Here is an 18827-nt window from a genome sequence, read left to right as displayed (position 1 = left end):
AGGTGATGGATGTGTTGGTGGTTTCTCTCACCCACTTCTCCCCGACTGTATGTAATAGTTACTGCTCACTGCTATATAGTTCCTGACTTCTCACCCACAAGTCCGCTGAAACAAATTGTCCAGCTTCCTAACAATGACTATTATTTCACCAAGCCCTATTTATCATCGGGGCTTTCACAAACTACTCCAACTGGCCAACATGTTCCATGATGTGTGATTTTTCTCAATGGTTTTAATTCTGCTGTCTACCTCTTGTGTAGACAAATGTCATTATTTTATGACTTATGACATTCCTGGATGAAAAGTGTATCCTCAATTGCTAACCTAGTGGGGAAACTATCATGCCTCCTCCTATATGTGATCTTAATGGTGTGTATATGAACTAGAATATATATTTAAATATATACCTGGTAGATGGCAGAATTGAAATACCTGGGGGTATTTGGTTACATCCCTCAGTGGAATTCTGGTTTAAGCACCCCATGTAACCTCTTATAACTTTTTTATTTGTTTGGGATTCTCAGAAAATTTTTAAAAATCTGTGTTTTACACACAGGAATTCATACGATTATGGGGGGGGGGGTTAATTTTTAAACCCCTCAATAGATCCTAAAAGTTGTACTCATTTTGAATTTATTTTTTAAATTAAGAGTTTAAAATATGGACAGTGCAAATTTTTTGATTAAAACCCAGCGATGGACCACCCTTGGGTGCATCATCATTCAATGAGAAATGTTTATCAGGAGAAAATATTGAAAAATATCAATATATGTCAGAATGACAATGAAATGAGGAAATTATCAGGCAGTGATGAGCTGTGTTAAAAATAACAGCTAATTCGCCCTTAAATCACACACACCCCCAAAAATCTTTTTTTCTCATAATCATATGAATTCCCATGTGTAGAACACAAATTTGCAATAATTTTCTGAAAATTCCAAAAAGGTTACGAGGGGTTATGTAGGGTGTGTTAAACCAGAATTCTGTCCCTCCCTCTATATTCCAAATTCAAATACTGCTCAAGTCTACCTTTCAGTGGACAAAATAAATATTGGAGTCAATTTTCTTGACTATACCCTAGAAAGCAATGCCCCAGTAAAGCCACCATCCAATGAGAGAAACCAGTAAAAGAATAAAATGATAGTTTCTCAGAACAACTTCAACAGATTCAGCTTAGGACAGAGTAAAGATAGTGCAGCAAACAGTTTTGGATTCAGCATTTACAAGCTTGTGCTGTGTATATTAAACTACTTGCACAAAGAATTTACTTTTACTTTAAAAAGGAAAAGAGTGCAAACCTCATGGCTGCACCAATTCAAGGATATGTAATATGCATCACTCAGTACACATTTAATTCAAAGTATCCTTTTCCAGAGATGCTGCTCTCTCTCTCTTAAGCAACTTACATCTTGGGAAAGTCTTATTGGTTAAATATAGACTGGCCAACAACTTTGCTGCATTTCACTGGGAACAAATTACACCTAGCTATAATGGGAGGTGATTTTAGTGGAGAAAACTTAAGGAGCACACAGAGAAGCAAAAATGAAGAGGAAAGTTGTACAGAAATTAAAACAGATTAGTAGCTTGAACTGGAAACCAATTATTAGATCACACATATAGAGGCCAACAAAGGAGCCTCTACACAGCCACTCAACCTGCTGGAAGTAGCACCAAATTTTACTGAAATCATGCTCTACTATTTTAAATACAGAAGAGGTATACTGGATAATGTAGTCAGAGATATTTGAGAGGGTCCAAAAAGTCCCTGGCTTTAAGGGTATTGCCAAAGGCCTGGTTGGAAGCCCAACCTTCTGAGTTCTTTTACAGGGCTTAGAAAAACTGAAGATCCACAATGTGTGAATCTGAGAAGGGAATATGTTGAATAAAATCATAATTAACTGGTCCTCCCGTATTTTCTTTTACTGAAAGCCAGGAACTTTTCAGCACCCCCTCATCTAAAAAGACAGGATGGTCATGGGCTGGAATATCTGATCAAGGATAATTTAAAAACAATAACACATACATAGACAGATGAATTCATGCACTGATACATAAACATAGAAGAAAGGAAAAGAAGAGATACCCTAGATTCTGGTTCTGAATTATCTGAAGGTTTATCTTCTTCATCGTCGGACTGGTCACTGAGACCATTGCTCGTAGACTTGCCTTTTGGAGACAGCCGACTGTCGTTGTCAGCGTCATCTGAAGACAACTCACCATCTTCTTCATCCTCCTCATCTTCATCTCCTCCACCATCATCATCATCGTCATCATCATCTTCCTGTTGACTGTCATCATCATCATCTTCTTGTTTATCTGCTTCTTGTTCCTCTTCATCTTCACTTATCAAATCCATGAGTATTTTATCTATTTCTTTTTTCCTGAAAAATAAATAAAAGGATATTCTAACTGAAAATACCATCAACAATTACGTTCTCAAAACCTTACCTATCACACCAACATTAGTGATGTTACCAGTCCCACCACATCCCTACTCCTGTACATCCTGTCACAGCAACGTTCTAATCTCTTCACATTTTTTGAAATAAGAGTTGTTCCTATAAAAAAACAACTCCAACAGCTCACTCAAGAATATGTAAAGACTAAAATATGTTGCGGCCTTGGAGTAAGTATCAAACATCTGAAGCAGGAGGCAGTACAATCCTATACACAACACCTGTATGCTACATCTACTAAAATGAAACTACCAAACCGCAATATTTTATCAAAATCAGAGAGGCTCAATTTTTTTCAATTCACTATTGCTTTGGCTTACTCTCTAGACCAGTCATGGGAAAACAGGTCCATGAGACATCCTGAATGGCATGCCTAACGAAAAATTACCTTGAAATTTTTTAGCAATGTAGCCCATCTGATGATGAGCCAGGTCTCATGTAGCCTACTTCTCAAAAAATATTGTCCATGCCTGCTCAATACTTTATCTTTAGTGTGCCACTAATGTATTGCACAAGTTCCAGGTTGGGAAGCACATGACACTACCAAAAATAATAACGACACACGAAATTTCAAAGTGGCAACATTAGCACAAATGTCCACTTAAGAATGTTTGGGCTCACGTCCCCTTAACCCTTTAGCATTCATATTTTTGTTGAGTGTAATACTTATTCATTCATTGTTTTAAATTAATCATGCATTATCTTGTAGCTCTGAGATTTTGATGACGTGATTGTTTATTGTGTTTAATGTGAGAAGCCAGAATTACTGGTTTGCATATAAAACAAGAATATTTGAGTCGGATATGACCAGTCTAAATGCTAGAAGGTTAAGCAATTCCAATACCAATAGAAGATGGTAGTGTCTGCTTTCAAAAACCAATCTAGGGGCTCCATAAAACTGCTTCCAGTAAAAGCAAAAGCAATTTGTTTGAGAATAAAGTAGCATCTATGTGGTCATTGTCCTTGTGTAAAATATCAACTAAATTTTCCTAAAAATAACACCCTATCATCTTAGAAAAGGGAAAATAATCCTGCTTGGTTGGGGTTCAACTAAAAGAACAACGGAAGTATTTTAGAATTATATAAGTGCTCAACTGGAACTTACTTTTATTAATCCCAAAAGGATGAAAGGCAAGGTGAACCTCAGTGGAATTTGAACTCAGAACATAAAAATTGAGGAAACGCTGCTAAGTATTTTGTCCAATGTGCTAATAATTCTGCAAGCTCATTGCCTTAATAATACTGATTTCAAATTTTGAGACAAGGCCAACAATTTCAGGGGCAAAGTTAAGTCGATGACATCAACACCAGTGCTCAACTGGTACTTCATTTTTTGACCCCAAAAGGATGAAAGGCAAAAATTGACTTTGGCAAATTTTGAACTCAGGACAGCAGGACAGACAAAATGCTACTATGCATTTTGCCCAGCATGCTAATGATTCTGCCAGCTCACCACCTTAATAATAATCCTTTCTGCTAAAGGCCCAAGGCCTAAAATTTGGGGAGAGGGGTAAGTTGATTACATCGACCCCAGTGCATAACTGGTACTTATTTCATTGACCCTAAAAGGCAAAGTCGACCTTGGTGGAATTTGAACTCAGAACATGAAGACAAACAAAATACCGCTAAGTATTTTGCCCGGCATGCTAACGATTCTGCCAGCTCCCCACCTTTAATAACAATAATAATAATTGAAATCTTGAGTAATTAGCGAGTGACTATGACTTATCAGGCAATACAAAAGACAGATGGTTTAGTCTGCGTTGACTAAACCTAACTGATTGGAATTGCTGAAGAATTTAAGTCTAAGGGTATTTAAATGAATGACTAGCACAGGAAAATATGTGGAGGAGAAAATAGCAAGAATATCAACAATGTGAAATCAACTGTCCCAAGAGAACAATACTGAATTAAGAAATTATTTAAAATTTTAGCACAAGGCCAGCAATTTTATGGAGAAGGGGTTAGTTGATTACATTGACCCCAGTGCTCAACTGGTCCTTATTTTACTAACCCTGAATGGATGAAAGGCAAAGGAGACCTTGGCAGAATTTGAACTCAGAATGTAAAGTTTCAGAAGAAATGCTGCTACGCATTTTGTTGAACTCACTAATCATTCTGCAAGCCCACCAGTAACTGAGTTAAGAAATAATGAAATAGTTTTGACTAAAAGAGATTTGCTCAAATAGCAAGTAAACCAATGAAAATTTGAAGTTTTAAGATCATTATTTCTCATTATATCAAGTTGTACATAGTTGAGGATAAGCAAGAACGCAAGAAAAAAAATGAATGAGTGGCTGTACACAGGATAATGATAGAGCATATACATACAGAGAAAGGTGGAGTGCATGAGAAAATGAAGAACTGAATGCATGCACACTCAAGAAGGGAGATTACAAGAGAGGCAAGTAGAGGTAGATACACCAGAGCAGTGTGTGCATGCCTGCTAGAGAGAGTGGACAGGCATGTGAAAGAGGACATGTGAGAGGGGAGGGTTAGTGCAAGTGAAAGATAAAATCTGCATGGCAGTAGGGGTGAAGGAATACGAGTCAGAATGGATATCAGAGTTTAAGTAAATGTGTAAATAGTATCTAGTAATACATCAGTGAGCATTACAATGGTTATATATAGGGAGGGGAGATGGTACAACAAACTAAAGCAGGACAGACGGACATACATACACATGCATCATCATCATCGTTTAACGTCCGCTTTCCATGCTAGCATGGGTTGGACGATTTGACTGAGGACTGGTGAAACCGGATGGCAACACCAGGCTCCAGTCTGATTTGGCAGAGTTTCTACAGCTGGATGTCCTTCCTAACGCCAACCACTCAGAGAGTGTAGTGGGTGCTTTTACGTGTCACCCGCACGAAAACGGCCACGCTCGAAATGGTGTCTTTTATGTGCCACCCGCACAAGCCAGTCCAGGGGCACTGGCAACGATCTCGCTCGAAAATCCTACAGGAGCCAGTCAGGCGGTACTGGCAACGGCCACGCTCATATATGAAGTAATTATATTTCTTAGTCTATCGTCTCATTTGCAAAACTAGAAGCTTTCCTTTTACTTAATAATCTGATAATTGTATAACTAGATATTTGCTTGATACAAATGAGTATTGGTGTGTGACTAAGAAATTCATTTTGTAACAACATGGTTCTTAGATCAATCTCACTTTACAGCACTACCTACAAGTGGCTTCTACCTTAGCATGGGCTATGCAATGCCTTACAGAAGCAATTTGGTAAATGGAAACTGTGTAGAAGTCCATCATATATGTATTTATACATACACGTGTATCTTTTGCTGAAAGATGTAGACATTGGCAAGAGAGTTCTGCCCAAGTGCAATGAAAACGGGGATTGACCAAATCAAAAACTTATAACCAATTATGCTATTGCTCATGAAATATGTAAAAAAGTTTTACCTGTTTGGTAGTAGAGAGAAGATGCTGACACTACAGAGAGATATTAAGGCATATACATTCCACTACAAGCAATCCTAGATGCTTTGATTGTAAAGTAGAGAGAGTACGCAGTAAAACCCCCAAGGAAAACGTACAACAGACTACCTTCCTGTCCAGGGGCAAGTTTATTTCATTGGTTGAGTATTATTAGAGCAAAAACAACTACACATCAGTCCTATGAAGATTTTTTGCTTGCATGCATGCATGTACATTGATGTATAAAATCACCACAAGGCCAGTACTTAATTCAGTAGCAGAACTTTTCAAACTAGTGAAACAAAAGTTGATTTTTTTTTGATTTTTTAAAATCCAATTAAGTTTTGATAGCAATTAAATATCATGATGAAATTAATCCATGTGTAATATTCTGATGCATTATTTTTCATTTTAATTCAGACAATAAACACTCCATGACACCTAGGGCTAATTTCTTTTGTGAAAATTATCTGCAAAGATCTTCAACAATCAAAAGAAAAGAAAAAAAAATGTAACATCTATTTAATTAATTGGATATTTTACTTAAAATATAAACACACTGTCAAGAATTCTTTTAAAGTGTTCAATAAAGCAGAATTGAGAATTCTCATAATTAAACAAAACAGGCTTCATGTGCTCATTTGCACAGTAAAAAGCTTTCGTTTCACTGAAGTTAATTCTCACAAGTTTGCTTCCAAAACTAAGTATGATTAGATCCTTTAGTCTTTCCTGTGTCATCAATCTAAAGAACTTAATGAGCTTTAGTTTACTGAAAGATCTCTCACCAGATGTACTGTAACTGGCTATGTGCAGAATATTTGGGAAATGTCATTTAACTTTCATTGTATTTAAAAGTTGATGTGGCTGCATACCTTCACCAATATTTCATGTATATATGGTCTTAAGGTACTTCATTTCTTCTTGCACAGATTCTGAAAGGTTGTTTGCTCATGTAAGATTATTGGAGAATTACTCAAAGTTAAGTTCATCTGTAATTCATCAATGTTGTCACAGAATGTAAATCAATACATTGCTCGCAGCATCATTTGACACTCCAGCAGTCAATTTGAAAATGATTCAACCATTCAGTTTTCAAAGCTTTTGGAGTGAATTTTTATCTACTCAAAGACGGAAATAGTCAACCACAGGTGAAAAGTGATATGTAACTAGTTTTGACAAACATTCAGGTTAGAATCTTTGAGCTTGTCAATAAATATAAGTAATGCTATTACAGCATTATATTTTTGTATGCATTTTACTTTCAGTTAAAATACACACGTTGTACTTAAAACTTTTTAAACTTGTCAAACACCATGGGAAAGAAAAAAGAATTATATAGATATAAAATTTTGTATCCTCATTAATAAAATGGAAAGAGTAAAAATTTTCACTAATATTTGGAGCAACTGGTATTTGTCAGCTTGAAAACCACAGGTTTAGCCCTTTAGCATTTAAATATTCTACCCATTTTATGGTCAAACCAGCCAGATATGGTCTCTCATAACTACCCTGCAATATCATTCTAAAAATAAACAATCACATCATTGAAATCTCGAAGCTACAAGATAATGCATGATGAATTCAAAACAATGTGAATAAATAAGCATTACATTTGACAGAGTAATCAGAATGCTAATATTTCGAGCAGAGGTCAGCAAACAGGGGTAAATTGCCCCAAGTGGGGTAAAAATGAAATTCTTGGGAGTAATGAGGACTCGTTAGACATAAGTAAAATTATATAAAAAAAAAAAAAACATGTTCCTCGTTACGACAGAAATTTTTCTTCTGGCATAAAGAGAAAGTTAAAAAGTTTCTGCCTTTTGCAACAGTCTACCTTTACGAACAAGGATATTCCACTCTAATTAACTTAAAAATAAAGAATAATTAATTGGACCTCAAAAACTGTATCCAAATTGCTCTGGCATCAAAATGTCCTAATTTTGATGAAATTTTAACAAAAATGAAACATCATTTCTCCAAAACCTGAAGTGAAAAAGTTTCTAGAAAAAACCTTTTGTTTCGTAATAGCGATATTAATTTATTTCCTCGCATTCGTTTTATACTTTTTATATTTCTAATCGTATTCTCTATTTAAATAGATTCAATAAACCTTTTGAATTCAAAGAATCTAGGATTTTCTTCCTTTCAAATCAAGGGGGTAATGTTGGCATAAATATATTTTGGGGTAATTGGTTAAAAAAAGTTCCCTCACCCCTGGTTTAGAGTATTTAAAAATATTGGGTGACTTAATTAATCACACGGTTAGTAATAAGGGAGCTTAAGTAATAGGTCATCAGTTGGTATGAATGGTCATCATTGATATCATCCGTTTGGGTCTAGAATTAATTCCATGACTGGGAGTGTTGTCGGTCATGATTTTTGTATGGTAGGTATCAACAAACTGCTCGGTTTTATACTAATCAAGTGGTTGGCAGTGTTGTCAATGACATTTGTTATTTTTGACATATCAGCAAGCAGAATCTCCCCACCACCGTTTTGTTCCAGAAAGCTTAATCATTTAGTATTTTAGTTATTCGTTTGTTCCAGGAATAACAAATGGTTGACTTTTTGTTGGTGGCTTTTGAATACATACCCAGCTTTTGCTTTCCTCAGAATCAGTGTTATCAAGCACAGTACAAAGGTCAGTGGGGACAGGCAGTCCCCTTGGAAGATGCACTCCTGATTTCTACTGTCCCTAAACTTCTTCCGTATGCTGTCAGGTCCATCTTCCAATTCACCATACTTTTTCCAAGCAATTGCCCAACAGGTGTCATTTTTGCATATATGTTTAACCCATTTGCATTCAGATTACTCCATCACATTGTTTTAAATTAACCATGCATTGTCTCATAGCTTCAAGATTTCAATGATGAGATTGTTTATTTTTAGAATGACATTGTAGGGGAGGTGCGAGAGGCTGGATCTGGCTGGTTTGAACATAAAACAGAATATTTGGGCTGGATATGGTTGGTTTGAATAAGATGAAGGAGCAATTTTTTTGTACAAACCATTTGATTTTTTAATACATTGAAACAAATTTTATTATTTGAGAAGCCTTAAAACAAGTCTGGAAGGTAAGGATCAAGACTAAGCTAATATATTAATTTTGATTTTCTTTTTTTATGAACATTCAAAGATCCTGAGGCATTTGCCCTGCTGACAGACCCTTAGTCAGGGATGAGTATAATATACAAACACATACGAAAGTGAAATCGTGATGGCACCTGTAGCAGTGGAGCACTAAAAGCACCGTCCGAGTGTGATCATTGCCAGAGCAGCTGTCTGGCTTCCATGCCAGTGGCACATAAATAGTACCATTTCAAGCGTGGCCGTTGCCAGTACCGCCTGACTGGCCTTCATGCCGGTGGCACGTAAAAGCACCCACTACACTCTCGGAGTGGTTGGCGTTAGGAAGGGCATCCAGCTGTAGAAACTCTGCCAAATCAGATTGGAGCCTGGTGTAGCCACCTGGTTCACCAGTCCTCAGTCAAATCGTCCAACCCATGCTAGCATGGAAAGCGGACGTTAAACGATGATGATACTGTGACAAGCAGAATAATATATAGGCACTGGTAGCATAAATCATCTCTCCAGTGAAACATGCAAATATCTGAAGATACGAGAAAGTCATTAGTTATACAGTGTCGATAGCTGAGAAAAGAGGAGAGTGGAGATTGATAGAAAGCTCAGAACTGAGCAGCCCATCTCCATCTACCTTAAACAAGTCATGGAGAAAAAATATTGTAAAAAAAAAAAGCCCCAGATCAGTTAAGTTACAAATATACATGTATTCCAGTTTGGCAACTTGACAAAATTCATTTTGCATCAACATTTCTAACAAGTAAAATAAAGAATAAGTAGCAACCGAAAGGAATAAAAAGTATGTTGTGTTCACAAGTTAGTAAAGAGATAGTGGTGTAACCTGCTTCAACCATTCTGTGTGTGTGTGTGTGTGCGTGTGTGCGTGTGCGTGTGTGTGTGTGTGTGCGCGTGTGTGTGTGTGTGTGTGTGTGTGTGATATCACACCTGTCAACTTTCAGGTTGGTATTGTTGTATATTCACACAAAAACACTAAAAAAATGTAAATGCATTTGTTGTTTGGTTCTGCTTTAACAATAGATACAGAACTGGAACAGAATTTGGATACACACAATCACAATTTCAGCTTAGATTAACACCATTCATAATATAGCTATCATTATCACTTTAATATTCACATCAAATTAAGTTAGGGAGCTAGCAGAATTGTTAACATGCCACTAAGCATTTTGTCCATCTTTACATTTCGAGTTCAAATGTTGCCAAGATTACCTTTCATCCTGTTGAGGTCGATAAAGTAAGTACCAGTTGAGCACTGGGGTTGATACAACTGGTTTACCCCCCCCCTCACCCAAACTTTCTGGCCTTGTGCCAAAATTTGAAACAAATATTCACATCATATTAGCCTGGGTTAAATAGATTTGCAATATAGTATAACTTCACCTGCCTTCATTCTGTGTCATTTACTATCTCCAATGAAGTTATTCAGTCTAATATTTTCAGACCATGCTTGCCTTTTTGGCTGGGTTCTGGTGACCTGTACCCTATCACAGGGGTATCAAATGTAGGGGTCACAAGAATGCTTAGTTCAGTATCCCCACTCTCAGTTCAATTTTATATAATAAAAAAAACTTATTAATTTCAAAGTATTCCATAAAATATACATTGCTAGCAAGCATTCAGAGTTAGAGCCCAACAAAAGCTGTGATTAAAACTAGTTCCAATAAGTCAAACCAATGTACCTAAGGAAATCTTTCGTATTAACCAATGAAAAGAAACTTATGAATCCATATACTTAAAAGAATTGACTTATTTCTCCTTTAGTGCGTCTATATACACCAAGCCAAATGGAAGTCCTGCTCCACTCCTCATACAAATATATGCACATGTTCATCTAAATAGATTCTGTTGATAGAAACACTTAAAAAATTTTGCAGCCGAAACTCTGCAAATTTTCTATCATCTCAAGAACTATATGCATTCATTTAGACAATTCTTCTGTTCTCTCTTTCAGGAGGACTGTATACACGCCATGTGTAGAAGAGCTTTTTCCATACATTTCTGTACACAGAATTATATATGTAGATATACATATATACAACAGGATTCTTTCAGTTTCTGTCTATCAAACACACTCACAAGGTTTTGGTCAGCCCAAGGCTATAGTAAAAGACATTTGCCCAAGGTGCCATGCATTGGGACTGAACCTGAAACCATGTGGCTGGGAAGCAAGCTTACCACACAGCTGCATCTGCACCAAACACATCCTCACATAAAAAAAAAAAAAAAACTCTCAAAACATGCTATATCAACTTTCATCATGATTGTTACTTTTGGTGGTTTTGAATATGATAAAATGGTAAAAGGATGCTGCTGCGTATGGTTGTCGCCTAAAAGCAATGGAGACTTGAGAGTTTAATACCAAAATATACGAGTTATTAGATATGTGTTAGTTTAAAGAACACTATCTTCTAACTACTCAAGAATATAGAGCTCAAATAAAGGGATCCGCTACGATTGCTCAACCTGCTAAAAATAATCAAATTTCCCTCAAATCATACTTTACAGTCTTAAAAAAGATAAGAGAGTTAGGGCTGAAATACCTTTGATCATAAATATGCTCAATCAGATGTGATCTTTAGGTAATCCACCACCACTGGCCTTTCACGTTCAGATTACTCTCTCAAAATCAATGCTTATTTATTCACAATAATTTTGAATTAATTATGCGTTATCTCAGCTCCAAGATTTCAACGATGCAATTGCTTAGTTTGTAAGGTATGACAGGCCAAATCTGGCCAGTTAGAACAAAAAACAGGTTGAATATTTTAGCTGGATATAGCTGGTTTAAATCCTAAAGGGTTAAACTACACATGTATACAAAATACCTCACAGTCAGTGAGGATAAATAACTTTCCCTAATTATTGTAGGCTGTATATTCACCTGTACAAATGCATAACCACTTAAAAACTCTGTGGAGTTGTGACTTACAGAATTTGGTTATCTATTTGAAGTGGAAGAACATTCTTTGGAATACACCATAAAGCTTGGGGCTTATATATGTATATTGGCTTATTATAACAATGTGTGTGTAAACAAAAGTAAATATATCTGTCAGGTAGAAAGTATGTAAGATTACAGAAGAGTGAACATGTACATGCATAACAGTTTATGTATGTGTACACATACACATGTAGCTAGAAGGCTATTAATATTTCAAGTCTCCCAAATTTGAAGCCACACACCATTGTCTGTTAAATGTAATTTACATTAAATAAACAAACACAAACAAAAAAGTAAGGGAAGATAGCAAAGAAACTACACAGTTACACTCATATTTTCAGACAAGTGCAAAAAAAAAAAAAAGCAGACTACAGATGTTATTTGCATTTATCCAAAACCATATTATTTCACTCTAGTTTCCATATATAGCCGAGATAAATGGAATTTGGTTGAGAAGAAAAAATGTGCAAATAATATGCAACTATGATTATGAAGACAAGTGTATTTATGAACACAGGGAGGAAAAAAAACCCAAAAATACAAAGTGACTGACTGTGCTAGGGGTGTGTATAAAATATTAACATTATTGAGGAAATAAAGTGGATAATGGCAAACATTTTCTAAGTGAAAAGACTGACAGAATAGGATATTGGATTTCTCTTAGGTCACAAGTTCAAATCCCTCATAGACATTTTGTTTGTCTCTGGGTTAAAATGGCCTCATTTCATCCTAATGCCAGAATTACTGGGAAATGGTACCTGCAATAGTATCTGACGTTTCAGAAAGGGAGAGATTGTTTTTTTAAATCTCTACTAAATATTACAGAACCTGAGGGTTAGATGTTAAAAAACTAGCTCTGCAAAGTCTTAAAGTAAATGAAGGTGGAGTGGGGAGGGGCTAAATTAAAAAACAAAACAAAAGATCTCACATCTCCTAAATCAAATACGTTTTCTTTCCGATTCACTCTAAGGACTTCCAGGTAATAAATACTGATTAAAAAAATTTTTTTTTTTAACCAAATATGAAACCAGTATGTTTTTTGTTCTTTTTTCTTCTAAGGACAGGAACATAAGTGTTTGAATTACTGCTAATAATGTCATAAGGTTGACAGAAAATGGAAACATCAAATCAGGTGTCATAAAATATCTAATTTCATGTTTGCATTCACTAATCCTGTTGACGGCAGGATCCTTCAAATTTCAATTTATAGGTACAAGCATGGTTGACTTAGTGGTAAGAAGTTTATTACCCAACCACAAGGTTTCAGGTTCAGTCCCACTGTATGGCACCTTGGGCAAGTGTTTTCTGGTATAGCCCTGGGCCGACGAAAGCCATATGGGTGGATTTGGTAGATGGACACTGAAAGAAGTTCATTGTATGTGTGTGCTAGTGTTTCCCTGCCTTGACTTCATGTGACAGTCGTAAATGAATGTCACGGTTATGCAAGCAGTGTCCTTTGTTTCCAATCTCCCGTGAAAATATGTCTGGTCATAAGAAAATATTAACATACATGGAACAGGTGAGGGTTGGCAACCAGAAGAGTGCCTGGCTGTAGAAAATCCACTTCATTAAATTCTGTCTGGCCCATGCAAACATGGAGAAATGGGCATTAAAATGATAATCTTCCTCATTTGAAACATACAAATAGGACTGTTTGTTTTATTTTTAATGACCATACACATGGTAAGAAGCTTGCTCCCGAACCATATGGTTCCATGTTCAGTCCTATTGTGTGGCACCCTGAACACATGTCTTCTATAGCCTTGGGCTGACCAAAGCCTTGTGAGTGGATTTGGTAGGTGAAAACTGAAAGAATCCTGTTTTTTATTATGTGTGTGTGTGTGTGTGTGTGTTTGTCTCTCCTACCACAACTGCTTGACAACCAGTGTTGGTGTGTTTATATCCTCTAACTTAGCAGTTCAGCAAAAGGGACCAATAGAATAAGTCAATTTGTTCAGCTAAAAATCTTCAGCATGACCACAGTCAAATGACTGAAACAAAAGATAAAAGATCCAATAATGACCTAAATAATTGGTAAATTTATTAAGCACATAATCAAATATTTCACTTTCAAATTATGGAGATGTACTTGCATAGCAAGTGACCTGATCTGAGATCGTGTGCTGAAACAAAAATCATTGCAGCATGGAAGGTGTTTATAAGCCATTTAAAAACACCCAAATACCATTAGCTTCACTTCAATACTTAAATTTGTCAAAATATTTTAGTTGCTTTGAGACTGCAACCTGTTCACTGACAAAATTCCGTGCTGCATCTGCATGGAATTTTGTCAGTGAACAGGTTGCAGATTCAAAGTGAAAATATTTTGACAAATTAAATTTAAATGTTGAAGTGAAGCTAATGGCTTTTGTGTTTTTAAATGGCTTATAAACACCTTCCATGCTGCAATGATTTTCATTTTCAAGTTTTTAAAGAAAAACAAAATGAGTTTTTTTTTTCTTTTTCACACAATATTACTTATATTTAGTTCAATTTGCAGGCTTTAGTTACAGTGGGACAAACAAGCTACTCGCTGATAAATTGGTAACTCAAAATCCTGTTACAGGGACTGCAGAAAGTTCATTCTCAGGACATTTAATCCATTTGTGTGAAGTAGTGCAATACACAAACATGTGGCTGAAATGGGGTTCCTCTGAAAGATTTGCTAGCATTTCTTGACAGGGTGCATAGCTCAGAGATCAGGGAACCTCTCCATGCTGAGCTGCTTCTTTTTCTCAGATTGAGAGGTATGGTCTGCTACTACAGATGTGATTAGAATGTCACAGGAGATTTAGGGGTAGAATGTTTGGATGAGGTTTCGATAATTTGTGTGTGTGTGTGTGTGTGTGTGTGTGTGTGTGTGCATGAGTAGGTTTGAATATATTATTCAATAGAAATTTATACAGAGTCAAGAGGTCACCAACCGATCAGGGCACACCAAAACCTATGTAGTTAAGTAGGCGGGGACAAGACGTTTCATTTTGTAAGTAGGGTTGATAAATGTAAAAGGGGTAAGTTGTGCAGGCAGTTTCCCTGATATGTTTTTTTCAAAGTGGTACCTCAGCATGGCCGCAATAACTGAAACAAGTAAAAGACAAAAAAAGATAGTCTCAGTATGTCGTTCTTGGGGATCCAGGCAGAAAGAGTAATGACACAAAGTAACAAGAAATTTTGATGAAAGGTTTTAATTTTGATGAATTTAAAACAGGAAGTTTGTATCATGGAAGCAGGGGCAACTTGAGGCAGGTTGGTGCGAAAAGAGTTTTTAAAAAAACAAAACAAAACAAAGACATTGGACTATGCAGTTATATTGTTGTACTTGGGGATGGTCATATTGCCAGTTTAGCCAATAAAAACACACGCACTGTATATTTGGTGTTAATTTGCTTCAGCTTTATATTACATTAATCCTATTTCGGCTAGAGTTCTTTCGTCACACTTCTGTGACCTCATCAGTGGTCCTTTGCTTTCTTTCTTATGTGTGTCCCACCTTGCTGACTATCAGCCATTTTGATAGGCCGAAATAGGATTAATGTAATGTAATGTAAAGCTGAAGCAAATTAACACCAAATATACAGTGAGTGTGTTTTTATTGGCTAAACTGGCAATATGACCATCCCCAAGTACAACAACATCTGTTTCAACACACGATTTCACATAAAAAATCTTGCAAAACAAATATATGTAGTTATAGATATACATAAAATGATCATCAATCATGGCCTGGTGCTTAACAACAATTCTAACAATGTAAGAAATAAAAAACAGAAGCAGAAGGAGAATACCACAGAAGCTAAGAAAATTTCCAGGGAATCAACTGAATTGTTTTGTTGTTACTTATTAGAAACTGAAGCTTATTTTCATAAAGAATAAATATAAACAAAAATGAAAAGCACAACTACTGTTTATTTCCTGAAAAAAGAAAAAAAAAAATTAAGTGATATTGGGTTATCTGTTAATTCAAGAGCCACATTGAAAATATTATCATTGATAACAATAACTGACAAACTTGAGATGTTGCCTTACAATAATTTCGAAAGCTAAACTAGTCTTGTAAATGTAAGAGAAACATGGCGGGGGGAGGGGCAGAAGGGGGAAAGAAGACAATAAAATGATAATGTAAGTTTTCAGAGAAGAGCAAAAGATTGTAAGAGAGAATTTGTAAACCAGAGACTGAGTAAACTTTCTTTTAAATTGTTTCTAATGTGAAACTAGGTTAATCATACATCTGACCTAAGTAAGCTAAAATAAAAGAAATGGATGATCAGTTTTAGATGAAAACAGTAGAATAAAAAGCACAAAGAATGGCTAGAGGTAAAGAGAGAAAAAAAGGGTTACCAGCATTGAATAATTATCATTGACATTAGGAAATATGTACTTATCACTTTTAGACATATTAGATAGGACCAGAGAAAGATTAAATGCTTATGTAACAAAAAAGAAAAAGAAAAAATATACAATACAATTCTCTCTCAAACCTGCTCCTATTCTCAACACTTTTCAGGAAATATAAGCAAAATATAGCTTAAATATTTAATTGTTGTGATGTTGTGACTGTGTGGTAAGAAGATAGCTTTCCAATCACAAAGTTTCAGGTTCCGTCCCGCTGCATGGAACCTTGGGTAAGTGTCCAAGTGAATTTGGTAGACGAAAACTGAAAGAAGCCTATCATATATAAGTGAACTTTAGAGGAGTGTGACATATTTCAACTTCTAAAAGGCAAATTCATTGCAGTTACTGTGGAGAAAAAAATCTCTTATGGTAAAAGGCGTCAAAATACTATATCTACCCAGTGCTTCCCCCTATCAGATACCCAGACGTGATTCTAACTCTTTAGACATTATTAATAAGTGTGTGCATGCGTATGTATATGAATGTATGCATGCATTTGTATGTGTGCATGTTTGTATGTGTGTGCATATGTTACTGTCTCCTTGCCTTGATATCGCATAACAGTAGTTAGTGCCACTATTACACAAGCAGTGTCTTTTGTTTCCAATCTTCTGAGACATGGCTGATCATGGGGAAATATTACTTTACTTGGAAACAAGTGAAGGTTGGTGACAAGAAGGGCATCTAGCCATAGAAAATTCATCTCAACAAATTCCTGGCGACCCATGTAAGTAGGGAAAAATAGACATTAAAACAATGAAGATTTCATCTTTGATCTGCATTTATATTTGTAATAAATCAAATCTATCATTTTAAAAGCACTATAGTGTGTAACACAACTTTTGTCCTGGGGTAGCAACTGTTATTTCCTATTTGCTTACCCCTAGAAAGTATGGCAAATGGCTAATATTTCGTTCAAAATTTGCTTTTGCTACAATATTTATTCAAACTCCAAAGAAACCCTCTCAACACATGGCCATGATGCTCACCATTCCTGCTTATGATCAGAGATGCACATATTGTCAGCCATTAAGGGACATGCTCAAGTGGTTAAGGTCATGCAACCAACAAGCAAACCTATTGAGCAGAATATTTGCTACAACAATATTTTTTATTCGGCATCTCAGCACTGAATTTGTCTGAAATGTAATGGAAAATAGGTCAGTTTCGAAACAATGATGTCCAGGTTACAAAAGCAAAATTTGAAGGGAATAGTAGTAGTCATTTCCTTTGATTTCTAAATGGAAGCAAATAGGAAATAATACTTACTGACCAAAAACAAACAAAAAAATTAAAAATTAAAAAATTTTTTTTACACAGTGTTATTTACTAGCAAATAACTTATATGACTAATTTACAGAGCCAGTCTTAGATAGAAAATGAATTCTTGTTATTCTCAAAAAGATCCAAGAGACAAGTTTAAATTTATTGTTTCATAGCTACAGCTATCACGAAGTGTATCATCTCTTTTGCTTAACCATTTCAATACCAACCCTGCCGAAACTGCCTCTGGCTCTGTAGTACAAATGTCTTGTTTTCAAAAGTTCTGAATTAAAACCTTCTACCAAACCTTAGTCACAATTTATGTTCCTAACACTAGCTTAATGATAACTAAGTTATTTCACTAAATTCTTTGTTATATTTAAAATTAATTGAAAGAAACAGAGCCATCTCAACAGAAATATGGTAACAAAAGGGTTAAGAAACTGACAAATTTTTACGTTTTAATATCGAGTCATTTCACCTAAGAGAGTTCATTCTCATTTACCCCATACCAAGTCTTCTGACCTAACTTCTATTGTTATCCCATACACAACAATTTTAGTCAACACGTCACTCTTAGCATTAGAATGGGTTATCAGTACAGTCACCTCTTTCGTGTATCAACCAAGGTTTCTGATACCATACTGTAATAAAGAAAGCAGAAGCCAAACGGTGTGTTATCTCGGAAAATAAAAAATTTACCGTATAAAGAGTAATGAAAGAGAAAGCCCATTAACTCAGTATGAGGAAAATTAAAATAGCGATTGAGCAATTAAACATTTGTTCTAATGGAAATAAATTAGAATCCAGTTTGTTGTTGTTGTTCAGTAACATAGTCTGACATTATAGGTTTAAACAACAGCCAATGTGCAGGAAAGCAACAGCTGCCACATTGAAAGATCATCTTCAATTCCTATATTGTTACCTGCCACAAAATCTATAGATGGACGAGAAATAGAAGCCAAATCTTTTTCAACTCTCACATTGAGAACACATTACATAACACTATAACAAAATTTATATTTTTGTCTTTGGTCAGTAGGTGTTATTTCTTAGGTGCTTCTATCTAGAAATCAAAGGAAATCACTACTATTCCCTTCAAATCTTGCTTTTCTAAGCTAGACATCAATGTTTTGAAACTGACCTATTTTCCATTACATTTTGGACAGATTCAGTGCTGAGATGCTAAATAAAAAATTGTAGCAAATATTCTGCTCAATTTGCTTGTCA

The 18827-nt window shown here is 35.6% G+C and overlaps 1 protein-coding gene across 1 annotated transcript in view; it reads right to left on the bottom strand.

The window, feature by feature from the left end:
* LOC106883373 (uncharacterized) overlaps positions 1 to 18827 on the bottom strand; it is an 84671-nt gene that overhangs the window by 19437 nt on the left and 46407 nt on the right. Inside the window, exon 3 of the mRNA XM_052972701.2 lies at positions 2084 to 2381. Coding sequence (XP_052828661.2) covers positions 2084 to 2381 — 298 coding nt within the window. The remainder of the gene's footprint in view (positions 1 to 2083; positions 2382 to 18827) is intronic.

Source organism: Octopus bimaculoides, chromosome 14 (genome assembly GCF_046866305.1).
Source record: "Octopus bimaculoides isolate indiv1 chromosome 14, ASM4686630v1, whole genome shotgun sequence".
Lineage (NCBI taxonomy): Eukaryota > Metazoa > Mollusca > Cephalopoda > Octopoda > Octopodidae > Octopus > Octopus bimaculoides.
The sequence above is the reverse complement of the archived record's forward strand: the minus strand, read 5'-3'. Positions and strand labels throughout refer to the sequence as shown.